At 44.8% G+C, this 13389-nt stretch overlaps 1 protein-coding gene across 3 annotated transcripts in view; it reads right to left on the reverse strand.

The window, feature by feature from the left end:
* The window catches only part of plxnb3 (plexin B3), a 275840-nt gene that overhangs the window by 55486 nt on the left and 206965 nt on the right, over positions 1-13389 (reverse strand). For all 3 annotated transcript variants that reach the window (XM_060932435.1, XM_060932436.1, XM_060932434.1), the window contains exons 12-13: positions 6191-6281; positions 520-686 (exon numbers count right to left, since the gene is read on the reverse strand). In XM_060932435.1, coding sequence (XP_060788418.1) covers positions 520-686; positions 6191-6281 — 258 coding nt within the window. The remainder of the gene's footprint in view (positions 1-519; positions 687-6190; positions 6282-13389) is intronic.

Here is a 13389-nt window from a genome sequence, read left to right on the forward strand (position 1 = left end):
TCTAATAAAAGCTGAAAATTGTGCGTATGCAATGTATGTATATCTCTGTGTGTGTGCACGCGCACGTGTCTGTGCAGGGCTGTAAAATATTGCTGCACATATGAGCAGAAATTCATTAAATTTAATCAAATGCGGCTGTCAGTGTTGATTTTTCTGTCACAGACACTCAGCTGAAAGACTGTCACGGTGCTTCACGTCTCAATCAAGAACCATGTGAGCCTCCCTAATCAGATAAAAAGTTAATGATCATAGGAGCATTACCGTTAACATCCAGTCTTATAGCTATAATCTTAAGTGCCTCAGGGATATTCCTTGCCTAAGCAGAAAATGGATGCTTTGTTTGTGGTGTCAGGCGAGGCAAAGGATTACAACAACTGTCACTACGTGAAAAAAAGCAGATCGATTGAATGCAAGTACTGTACGTTTTTAAAAATGAACACCTTTTACGTTTTCTGTGTCTGAATTCTTTCAGTCTGCGTGTATATAGTGGTTGTGTGTGAGTGTGTATTAGTAGTGTACCTCAGTAATGAGCGGTGGAGGACAGGCTTCTTCAGTAATGCTGGAGCAGGACTCGTGAAACACACAGCGTGGACTTTCTCCTCCGCACCACACACATGTGTACTGTTTCGGTACGGCACGGCACTGACTGCAATCTGACTGACCCACTGAGCAGTTATACAGCTGCACTGTATTCACACACACACACACACACACACACACCAAGCCAATGCATTAGTAACCCCACTAATGTTTTCAGAGCAAGAGTAGGGGGCGTGTAGTTTGTTTAGATAAGTGAGCGATGCTGGTGAAAAGCTACACCTGCAATATGTCGGGGTCTGAAATCAAAAGGCGATAAATGCAGTGTGAAAATGAAAGCTGCTGCCTGTGGTGTGTATTTTGGGGTATTATGGTAATGACATACAGAAACTAGTGTTCTTTTTGAACTTAGAGTCAGCTGGATAATGGTTATTTACAGCTTCAGCACTGACTAAGTGCAGCGGTGGACAAATCAGTATCCCTGCGACAGGAAATTTACGTGTTTTTTATGCAGCAGACAAATAGGCTCAGTAGGCTAGTGGCCACCAGTGTGTTTTTTTTCTCTTTCAATAAGCAGATTTAAAAAAAAAAAAAAAAAAAACACACACATCCCAGTTACTTTCACAAAACAACATACACTAGTATTTATTCTATCCACATTCACTGGATATAAGCAATCGGGCGCTCTGATTGGCTACTCTACTATGAGGATATCAGCTCATATACTGTAAGTAGAGGAAAAACAAAACGGCAGAGCGTGCTGCTGAACCACCCATGGACGAAATAAAAACTCTACTCGAAAACAAAACCCCAAAACTTATCAAGTATTTAAAAGAAAAACAGAAATAGCTAAAAGAATATAGTCCCCCCAATATCTCCTGTTCCACACTCCAGCCCAGTCGATGGCGATAATGCACCTTTAAGTTTAACCGCCAAAAAACCTTGAAGGCAAGGCAAGTTTATTTATATAGCGCATTTCATACACAGTGGCAGTTCAATGTGCTTTACAGAAGTAAAAGCAAAACAGTAAACAATAGAAAATAAAATTACATAAAATAAATGGGGAAGATGAGAGAAAAGAAAATAAGAATTAAACAATAGTAGAAATAAAATAATAAAATGAAGTAAAAGTTCAGTAAAAAAAAAAACAGTAGAATAAAATAGAATAAAAGTTAAGTTTAAAACATGCAGAGACTGTAAAAGTAAAGAAAGTTCAAAACGTAAAACAAAAAAAATAATAATAATAAGTTACATTTATATAGCGCCTTTCAAAAAACCCAAGGACGCTTTACAATTATAAACAAGGAAAGAAAAAATAAATAATAAAAAATAAATAAATAAAAAATAAAAAGTCCACCAAGTAGGGGTCAGGATGTAATTCCCGTGGTGTAGCAGCCACAGTCCCACCAAAAGGCGCACGAAAACAAGTCCCACGTCTCTAGCACCGCCGCCGTGATGATATTAATCAGTTAGCAGAAAGCATCTGAAAACAGCTTGGTCTTTAGTCTAGATTTGAAGCTGCCAACAGCAGGAGCATTTTTGATGTCCTCTGGGAGTTGGTTCCATAGCTGTACTGCATAGTAGCTAAAAGCTGCTTCACCACACTTTGTTTTAACAACAGGTTTTACCAGTAAATTTTGCTGCTGCGATCTGGTAGATCTGATTGGGTTAGGCCGCTGCAACATATCAGAGAGGTAATTGGGCCCTGTACCATTTAGAGATTTGTACACCAGCAGCAATGCTTTAAAGTCAATTCTTTAGCTTACTGGAAGCCAGTGAAGGGACCTTAGAATTGGAGAAGAAAACCCCCCGAGAACGTATCTTTTTTTTTATTTTTCAAGAATTATTATCGCATTTTCCACAAATCGCTCCTGTCATTTTGCCGGTTTGTTTACGTTCTAAGGGGAAATTATTTTGTTGGACGTTTTGTATTAAGTTTTTATTTATCGAATTTGCAAAAAATAAAAATAAAAATGCTCTGTTTCTCAAAATCCAGTGAATGTGGATAGAATAAAACAGTTATTCCACTCAATTTTGTTGTACATGGTTTATAGCCAACTCGGTGCTACGCGCCTCGTATCGGCTAGCAGCTCATGTACGACTCGATTTCGTGGAATAACTGTTAAATATACACATTGATATATACACTCACCATCAACTTTATGACGAACATCTGTACACCTGTATATTCATGCATTTATCAAATCAGCCAATCACGTGGCAGTAGTGCAATGCAAAAAAAATCATGCACAGGCCAAGAGCTTCAGGTAATGCTCATATCAAACATCAGAATGAAAAAAAAAAAAAAAGTGTCATCACTGTGACGTTGATCATAGTATGAATGTTGGTACCAGATGGGCTGGTTTGAGTATTTCATAAACTGCTGATCTCTCATACAGAATGGTGCGAAAACCAAAAAACATTTTGAGCGACAGTTCTGTGCGTAGAAACGTCTTGCTGATAACAGAGATTGGAAGGAAATAGGCAGACTGTTTCGAGCTGCCAAGAAAGTTCGAGTAATTTATATAATCGTTCTTTATATCTGTGACGAACAGAAAAGCATCTCAGAATGCACAACGTTGAGGTGGATGGGCTACAACAGCAGAAGACCACACTCCTTGGGTTCCACTCCTGTCAATCAAGAACAGGAATCTGAGGCTATCATGGGCACAGGTTCACCCAAAAGGACAGTTGAAGACTGTGTGTGTGTGTGTGTGTGTGTGGGGTGGGGGGGGGTGGGGGGTGGGGGTGGGGTCACCTGGTCTTTTTCCAGTCTTCCAGTCTTGGCAAGTCTGTACCCATGATAGCCTCAGATTCTTGTTCTTGAATAACAGAAATGGAACCCAATGTGGTTTTCTGCTGTTGTAGCCCATTCTCCTCAAGGTTTGGTGTTTTTTTTTTTTCCCCTGAAATGCTTTTCTCTTCACTACGGTTATAAAGGAGCACTTATTTGAGTTACTACAGACTTCCTGCCAGCTCAAACCAGTCTGCAAGGATGACAGGCAATCTTTCAGAAGTATGCGGAAACACCCACCCATTAAACACATCACAGAATGTCTTCACTGTAGAAAATCAATCTTACATCTATCGAGAGAGCTTAATAGTTTCATCTGGAGAGATTTCTTTAATATGAATGTGTCTAGGAAGGATTTTTAAAACACGAACTGGAAATTTGATGACATTGATGTGACTAACGTTACCTATTCATCACTGGTGATTTAATAACTCATTATTTGGGACACATGGCTATTCCGAGCGCACTGTAAACTAACTAGCCTAATTATAAAATCCATCCTAATGTTATTAGTAGTGCATGTGTTCAGTGACAAACAAATGGCTTTTGCTCAAATGTCGATAGCTGGCTGGTGAGATATCGTTAATACTGAAATAATATAGATATCACGGTGGCTAGATGGCTAGGTAGCTTGTGCGATCAATTAAACAAGCATTTTTCTATTCAACTTCTTGATGTTTTAAACATTTTTAATAGCTAACAGTTTGTCTTAGTGCACGTGTCCAGAAAAGTTCAAATAAGTAGATATATGAAGTGAAGTTTGGTGGTCTCTTCCAGTCACGGCTGTCAATCACTTCATTTCCAATTGTATCCGAGCCTTTGTATGATATAGTAGATTATTATACATACAGGACACTTTTTCGATGGAATAAAAACGTGCTCTATTCCCTTCTAGCGGGTTTCATTCATTTGGTTTGATAGCATGCAATATTGTTAGCATATCGCTTATCCTATGCGTATTACATCACTCTACCCAATGGAGAATGAGCGTCGAATATGGTTTAGAACATTGCATGGTTGTCAAGACAACATGACGTAACACATCGGAGCCGATGCGAATATCCAATGAGAACGTTTTCTGCTGCGCATGCGCAGAAGCATTTATTTGTTCGCCGAGAAAGAGAAAGACGCGCTGAACAATTGAAAGGCTACCAAAACTTCAATCGATATTCTTCACGCATATTTACAAGAGAAAAAGATACACATCGAAAAACTGGAAAAGACACTCGTCAGAGACATAAAATTTCCGTGCTAGCGAGTGACTGACAATTTGTAAACAAACGTGGCCGCCAGGTTTGTTTTGTTAAATACGGAAAATTGAGAGAATTTTGAAAGAAAAAGACGCGTTGAACATCCGAAAGGAGTGTGTATGTATAATAATAATAATAATAATAATAATAATAATAATAATAATATTGGCTGGCTTTTTTTCATGGTCTATCAGATATATTCCATTCAGCTACTCGTCTTCGACTTTTTCAATATCATGCTAGCTGAATGGAATATATCTGATAGACCACTCAGCGCCAGCTGATATTATTTAAAATGTTTTAAAAACTAATTTCTGGCGGGGGGGGGAAGAAATTGCGCAGATATGAGCAAAGGGAAAACTGTTTGAGTTAGATACTGCAGATGGAAAGATTTTTAGACCAAAAATGTAACGTGGAAAAAAGGGCCATTTTGTGATTGAAACACATGATGATGGGCGGAGCTAAAATTGTACTGCAGCCAGTCAGCAGGGGGGGCTAGACCTGTGGTGGCTTCACTTTTTAAAGGCAATATGCTGTCCATGTTTTCTCCAATCTTGTTTGTATGTGTGTTGCTTTCTTTAGTTTGATAAATGCTGGTAAGTTGTGAGATTCAGGGCTTTCCCCAGAAAAAATATCAGAGCGATGCTATTGATGTGGAGCTGCCCGGCCCAGAGAGCCCTGAAGACTGCTAAGGGGGTCCGGGGGCATGCGCCCCTGGAAAATTTTGAAATTAGAGACTTCAAATAGTGCATTCTGTTGGCATCTAGGGCTGATTTATGCACAATTCTACGTTATTAAATTTGCTATTTTTTTTACCTTGTCAAATATGCAAGGGGAAACATTTAAAGGACAAAACTAGATTTGAAATGAAAACCCTTCGTAGCGCGCCTCTTCATTTTCCAATTCCAGGATGCCAGGAACAGAATCGAGGTCAATTTACGCAACAGCGCCATCTAGCAACCAACGCCCAGAGCATGGTTTTATGTATGGTTTCGAATGGCAGTCAGTGCACGTAGCGAAACCCTTTATTTTCACTTCTGGGTTGAGTACCAGGATAGTCTAGACGTACTGTATACAGTATATTACAATATCTTCCAATTTCTATAGTTATTACTCATTTTCAGAAGGGAATAGAAGATATTTAGGTGCGGAAAGTATTCTGCATTGTTCAATTTATGTTTTTTTTTTTTTGGTGTGCAAGTGACAGTGTGGTGGATCACTGTGTATCTGCACTTTGGGGAAAGCCCTGAGATTGTAAAAATGTAATTCAATAAACATTCCTTTACTCCTTTTTTTTCTGTCATGATCAATCACTGATGTCCATTATGAGTGCGATGCTGTAATGTAGAGGCCACCAGTCTTTAGCTTTTCATTCCAGCCACACTGAATACTCAGTTGAAGACCAAGGTCAATCGATTAACCAATCGGGTGCAATCGGGTGTAGCTGGAATGGAAATCTGCTGGAATGGAAATCTGCAGCCACACACTGGCACTTTTGCAGATAACACTGAAGAACTGTAAACAGATCAAAGATCAGGATGTGATGCAGTGCACAGTGCATCAGTGTGTGAATCTGGAGTGTGTGCAGATCACAGGTCAGTATACTTACAGCGGAGGTGTGGAGCTGAGTCTATACGCCGAGTGCCTCTCTGTAGGTACACTGGAGCCAAGTACTCCATCTGTTTTACTGTGTACTGAAACTACACACACACACAAAACACAATTAAAACAAAAGTCATTAAATTATCTCATCTCATCTCATTATCTGTAGCCGCTTTATCCTGTTCTACAGGGTCGCAGGCAAGCTGGAGCCTATCCCAGCTGACTACGGGCGAAAGGCGGGGTACACCCTGGACAAGTCGCCAGGTCATCACAGGGCTGACACATAGACACAGACAACCATTCACACTCACATTCACACCTACGGTCAAAGTTAACCTAACCTGCATGTCTTTGGACTGTGGGGGAAACCGGAGCACCCGGAGGAAACCCACTCATTAAATTATGAATGCTTTTTTTCCCCCTCAATGTACCTGTGATCATCTATTCTCTGCTTAAATATTGAACATAAAATCATTAAACCAGACTTAGGTATTTTGCTTTCAGGCTTGGTCCCGGAGATGAGTCCAGAACAAAAAGCTTTATTCAATGTTCTTTTAAAAAGTAATGACTCAAGGAAAAATATACATGTAGCCTTAAATTTAAATTGTCATAAATTTAAATAACTACTTGAATAAAAGTAAGGAATATAAGGAGGTGAAAAAACTACTAAACTAATGCATCACTAGTTACAAATTGCATGGTCAGATTTAAAGTGCTTCCCTCTTCACTTTTGACAAGCACCACAGGCTGAATAAATGAGACATCTATTTTGAATTTGATCCCAGGAGAATAAATGCATACTTCTTAGTCTTTATTATACATTCTGTTTTCACTCTCTCTTTATAAAGGCCTTTTGTCAGTTCTGTAAAAACTCTCCACTTTCTTAACTAACATCTCCAGGACTGTTGCTAGTCTCTGGTTTGCTAAATAATTACAAATAAATGCATATAATTGGATACAGCACGACCCCTACATCATGTACATATTATTATATGGCACAAGCTACTTCTGGGAAAATCGTGTGCTCTGATTGGTCCCTTGGCGGGCAGTATTTTCCTGTAATGCCCGTGGGCGATTACGGACTTTTTTCCCAAGGTGCCGGCTTTCAATGTTGCAAAAAACAAACAAAACCAAAAAAAGATTAACTGGAAATCAAAACGGAATCAAGAACAGCCAAAACACAAACAAGAGTCACCAAGTTATTCAAGAAATGAGCAACGTAGAGCGTTCAGAAACCGCTAACTGCTAATAGCAATTCGGTTTTGAAACCGTGAGACGTTTATTCTGAACGCGTGACTCAACTACTTTACAAACATGACGTGACTGAAAGCATCACCACGCCTCATTATAATGACCGTCGATTTTAATCTTAGAAATAAAAAAATAAAAAAGCCTCAATGAGGCTGTAGCTCATACCGGCCACTGTTGGTGTGTGTGAGTTTGAAATCCGATCAGTCCTGTAGGAGGAGTAGCGATTTTTGTGAAATTGTATATGACCCCTGTGTAGCTGCATCCAGGGCAGGTGGCACCACCTGGTGAACAATTCTTGTTGGAATATGTCTTTAGAGTCTTCTGGGTGAGTTTCAGTGAAAACGTCCCAGCAGTTTATGAACAGTAGTGTTTGGTGTAACGAGTCACCCAAAATTTTCAAATGTCCATAAAATGTTAAATATGACAGGTGGCGCCACCGTCTGGACAACTTTTATACAAACCAACCTGGAGACCATTGTCTGTGAGTTTGATCAAAATCTAAATCACTCCTGTAGGAGGAATAGCGATTTTTGTGAAATTGCACGTGACCCCTCTGGAGCCTCAGCTATGGTAGGTGGCGCCACCTGGTGAACAATTCTTCTTGGAATATGTCTTGAGAGTCTTCTGGGTGAGTTTTAGTGAAAATGTCCCAGCAGTTTACGAAGAGTAGCGTTTAATGTGATGAGTCACCCAAAAATTTCAAACGCTCATAAAATCGTGAATATGACAGGTGGCGCCACCATCTTGACAATTTTTATGTGCATCCACTTGGGGAACATTCTATGCGAGTTTGATTGAAATATGATCAATCCTGTAGGAGGAGTAGTGATTTTTGTAAATTGTGGATGGACAACAACGGACGGACGATGTGTGATTGCATAAGCTCATCCTTGCCTGGCCTGCAGTCAGAGGAGCTAAAAAGTCATATAATAAACTCCTTATTAACCTCGCTTGCTCGGTCTTTACGAGAAAATATCAGACCGAGGTCTTTTTGTACGGACCTTGCCAACAGCTCAGGGGTGGGTTTCCTAAAAGCCTCTTAACGCTAAGAGCATCTTAACCAGGAGAGAGAGCGTTCATTGTGCTGCTCGCTCTACCATTTAATGATGATCTTTGTGCTACGATGCTTTTGAGAAACTCAGGCCAGTCCGTACTGTCAAGACCTCGGTCTGATATTCTCCCATAAAGACCTTGCGCTCAGTTAATAAGGAGTTATTTTTTTCGTGGTCCGGTTTCCATCAACCGGACCACGAAAAAAAAAATAACGTGACCGGTCCGGTCCGGTTTCCATCACCCCTCCTAGAACTGCCACCTTATTGTGGTGGAGGGGTTTGTGTGCTTGAATGATCCTAGGAGCTATGTTGTCGGGGGCATTATGCCCCTGTTAGGGTTTCCCAAGGCAGACAGGTCCTAGGTGACAGGCCAGACCAAGAGCAGTTCACCAAAAAACCCCTATGGAGAAAAAAATCCAGGACCGTGACGTCGCCCGGTAGGACACAGCCGGGGCCCCACCCTGGAGCCAGGCCCGGGGTTGGGGCTCGTATGCGAGCGCTTGGTGGCCGGGCCTTTGCCCATGGGGCCCGGCCGGGCTCAGCCCGAAGAGGTGACGTGGGCCCGACCTCCTGTGGGTTCACCACCCACAGAGGTAGCAGTAGGGGTTTGGTGCAGTGTGGATTGGGTGGCAGTCGAAGGCAGGGGCCTTGACGACCTGATCCCCGGACACAGCGGCTGGCTGTTGGGACATGGAATGTCACTTCGCTGGGGGGGAAGGAGCCTGAGCTTGTGCGGGAGGTTGAGAGGTACCGGCTAGAGATAGTCGGGCTCACCTCCACGCACAGCTTGGGCTCTGGAACCCAGCTCCTCGAGAGGGGCTGGACTTTCCACTTCTCTGGAGTCGCCCGTGGTGAGCGGCGGCGGGCTGGTGTGGGCTTCCTTATAGCTCCCCAGCTCAGCCGCCATGTGTTGGAGTTTACCCCAGTGAACGAGAGGGTCGCCTCTCTGCGCCTTCGGATTGGGGAGAGGGCTCTTGCTGTTGTTTGTGCCTACGGGCCAAATAGCAGTATAGAGTATCCGGCCTTCTTGGAGTCCCTGGGAGAGGTACTGAGGGGTGCTCAGACTGGGGACTCCATTGTGCTACTGGGGGACTTCAATGCTCATGTGGGCGATGACAGCGACACCTGGAGGGGCGTGGTTGGGAGGAACGGCCTCCCCGATCTGAACCCGAGTGGTGTTTTGTTATTGGACTTCTGTGCTAGTCACAGTTTGTCCATAACGAACACCATGTTCGAGCATAGGGGTGTCCATAAGTGCACGTGGCACCAGGACACCTTAGGTCGGAGGTCGATGATCGACTTTGTAGTTGTGTCATCTGATCTCCGACCCTATGTCTTGGACACTCGGGTGAAGAGAGGGGCTGAGTTGTCAACTGATCACCACCTGGTGGTGAGTTGGATCCGCTGGCGGAGGAGGAAGCTGGACAGACCTGGCAGGCCCAAACGTATGGTGAGGGTCTGCTGGGAACGTCTGGCCGAGCACTCTGTTGGGGAGGTCTTTAACTCCCACCTCCGGGAGAGCTTTTCCCAGCTTCCGAGGGAGGCGGGGGACATTGAGTCTGAGTGGACCATGTTCTCTACCTCCATTGTGGATGCAGCTGTTCGGAGCTGTGGCCGCAAGGTCTCCGGTGCCTGTCGTGGCGGCAATCCTCGAACCCGGTGGTGGACACCGGAAGTAAGGGATGCCGTCAAGCTGAAGAAGGAGTCCTATCAGGCCATGTTGACCTCCGGGACTCCTGAGGCAGCTGACGGGTATCGGCAGGCCAGGCGTGCTGCAGCTCGGGCAGTTGCGGAGGCAAAAACTCGGAACTGGGAGGAGTTCGGGGAGGCCATGGAGAAGGACTATCGGTCGGCCTCGAAGAAATTCTGGCAAACCGTCCGGCGCCTCAGGAGGGGGAAGCAGTACTCTGCCAACACTGTTTACAGTGCGGGTGGGGAGCTGTTGACCTCGACTGGGGACATTGTCGGGCGGTGGAAGGAATACTTTGAGGATCTCCTCAATCCCACCGTCATGTCTTCCACTGAGGAGACTGAGGCTGATGACTCAGAGGTGGACTCGTCCATTACCCAAGCCGAAGTCACTGAGGTGGTTTGCAAGCTCCTCGGTGGCAAGGCACCGGGGGTGGATGAGATCCGCCCTGAGTATCTCAAGTCTCTGGATGTTGTGGGGCTGTCTTGGTTGACACGCCTCTGCAACATCGCGTGGCGGTCGGGGACAGTGCCTCTGGAGTGGCAGACTGGGGTGGTGGTCCCTCTTTTTAAGAAAGGGGACCGGAGAGTGTGCTCCAATTATAGGGGAATCACACTTCTCAGCCTCCCAGGGAAAGTTTACTCCAGGGTACTGGAGAGGAGAATTCGACCAATAGTCGAACCTCGGATCCAGGAGGAACAATGCGGTTTTCGTCCTGGTCGCGGAACACTGGACCAGCTCTATACCCTTCATAGGGTGCTCGAGGGTTCATGGGAGTTTGCCCAACCAGTCCACATGTGCTTTGTGGATCTGGAGAAGGCATTCGACCGTGTCCCCCGTGGTATTCTGTGGGGGGTGCTTCGGGAGTATGGGGTTCGGGGCTCTTTGCTAAGGGCTGTCCGGTCCCTGTACGAACGGAGCAGGAGTCTGGTTCGCATTGCCGGCAGTAAGTCAGACCTGTTCCCAGTGCATGTTGGACTCCGTCAGGGCTGCCCTTTGTCACCGGTTCTGTTCATAATTTTTATGGACAGAATTTCTAGGCGCAGCCAGGGGCCGGAAGGAATCCTGTTTGGGAACCACAGGATTTCATCTCTGCTTTTTGCGGATGATGTTGTCCTGTTGGCTTCTTCAAACCAGGACCTTCAGCATGCACTGGGGCGGTTTGCAGTCGAGTGTGAAGCGGCTGGGATGAGAATCAGCACCTCCAAGTCCGAGGCCATGGTTCTCGACCGGAAAAGGGTGGCTTGCCCTCTCCAGGTTGGTGGAGAAGTCCTGCCTCAAGTGGAGGAGTTTAAGTATCTCGGGATCTTGTTCACGAGTGAGGGAAGGATGGAGCGTGAGATCGACAGGCGGATCGGTGCAGCCTCCGCAGTGATGCGGTCGCTTTACCGGTCCGTCGTGGTGAAGAAGGAGCTGAGCCAAAAGGCGAAGCTCTCAATTTACCGGTCGATCTACGGTCCGACTCTCACCTATGGTCATGAGCTTTGGGTAATGACAGAAAGAACAAGATCGCGGATACAAGCGGCTGAAATGAGTTTCCTTCGCAGGGTGGCTGGGCACTCCCTTAGAGATAGGGTGAGAAGCACAGTCACTCGGGAGGAGCTCGGAGTAGAGCCGCTGCTCCTCCACATCGAGAGGAACCAGCTGAGGTGGCTCGGGCATCTTTTTCGGATGCCTCCTGGACGCCTCCCTGGGGAGGTGTTCCAGGCATGTCCCCCCGGGAGGAGGCCCCGAGGAAGACCCAGGACACGCTGGAGGGACTATGTCTCTCGGCTGGCCTGGGAACGCCTCGGTGTTCTTCCCGAGGAGCTGGCCGAGGTGTCTGGGGAAAGGGAAGTTTGGGCTTCCATGCTTAGACTGCTGCCTCCGCGACCCGGTCCTGGATAAGCGGAAGAAGACGAGACGAGACGAGACGGTTTCCATCAAATCGTGCACTCTGATTGGCTTGCGAGCGGTCCGGAATCCTACGATCCGCACCCCGGTTACGGACCTTTGGCGACTCGCTCGTTCACAACAACAAACAACATAGTAGCAATTTTTTGTCAACATTTATTTTCGCATTTCTCAGTATAATAGCATTAATTGTACAGCATGGATAGCGATAACGCTAACGCCGAGCAAATCCAGTAGTTTATTGAGGAGCAAAGGGCAGAAAATACAACAAAAAAGACGACCTATGACCTCAATGTCTTTGGGAAGTTCTGTCGAAACCTAAATGAAGGTTGAAAGGTGGAAGACATACCTGGCGAAGAACTAAGCATGTTGCTGTGCAACTTTTTCATGTCCGCAACAAAGAAAAATGGCGATGTGTACGAGCCGTCCTTGCTCACATCTTTCCAGAGAAGTATCCAGCGCTATCTGAATCAGGTTTGTTCTAAATATGGTTTCCCTTTCGGGCGCTCTCATTTTCTGTTAGAATTTGGTAAAGAAAAATATAAATATATTATTTACCAGCTTAAGGTCAGTCCGTATCGTGAAATACCGTGACCTCGGCCTTGAAAATACCGACCTCGGCCCAGAGGCCTCGGTCAGTATTTTCAAGACCTCGGTCATGGTATTTCACGATACGGACCTCCCAGCTGGTAAATAATATATATTTATTTTTTTCGCGGTCCAGTTTCCATCAAATCCTGCGCTCTGATTGGCTGGCGAGCGGGTCCATATCCTACGATACGGACCCCGGTTACGGACCCTGGATACGGACCTCTGGCGACTCGCTCGTTCACAACAACAACAAACATAGTAGCAATTTTTGTCAACATTTGTTTTTGCATTTCTCAGGAGAATAGCATTAATTTTACAGCATGGATAGTGATAATGACAGTCTTCACACTGAAAGCGAGTTTTACTACCCTGAGAAAGACGAAATAAAAGAAAACATTTCAGGAGAAAGCTAAAAACCTGTAACTGCTGCTAACGCCGAGCAAAAACATGGCTGAATCCTGAATGACTCAATTTTGTATAAATAGGGGACTACATAGGCGGCAAAATGTAGTTCTTTTCCTGCCATGGAAGTGCACTTGTATACTGAGGAGGAAGCCATTTGCATGACAGCTGTGAATGAGGATTCAAAATGGCGGCTCGCCTTTCCCTTTCGGGCGGTCTCGTTTTCTGTTAGAATTTGGGAAAGAAAAAAAAATATATATATATATATTATTTACCAGCTTAAGGTCGGTCCGTATGGTGAAACACCATGACCTTGGCCTTGAATAC

The sequence above is a fragment of the Neoarius graeffei genome, chromosome 10, assembly GCF_027579695.1.
Source record: "Neoarius graeffei isolate fNeoGra1 chromosome 10, fNeoGra1.pri, whole genome shotgun sequence".
Taxonomy (NCBI): domain Eukaryota; kingdom Metazoa; phylum Chordata; class Actinopteri; order Siluriformes; family Ariidae; genus Neoarius; species Neoarius graeffei.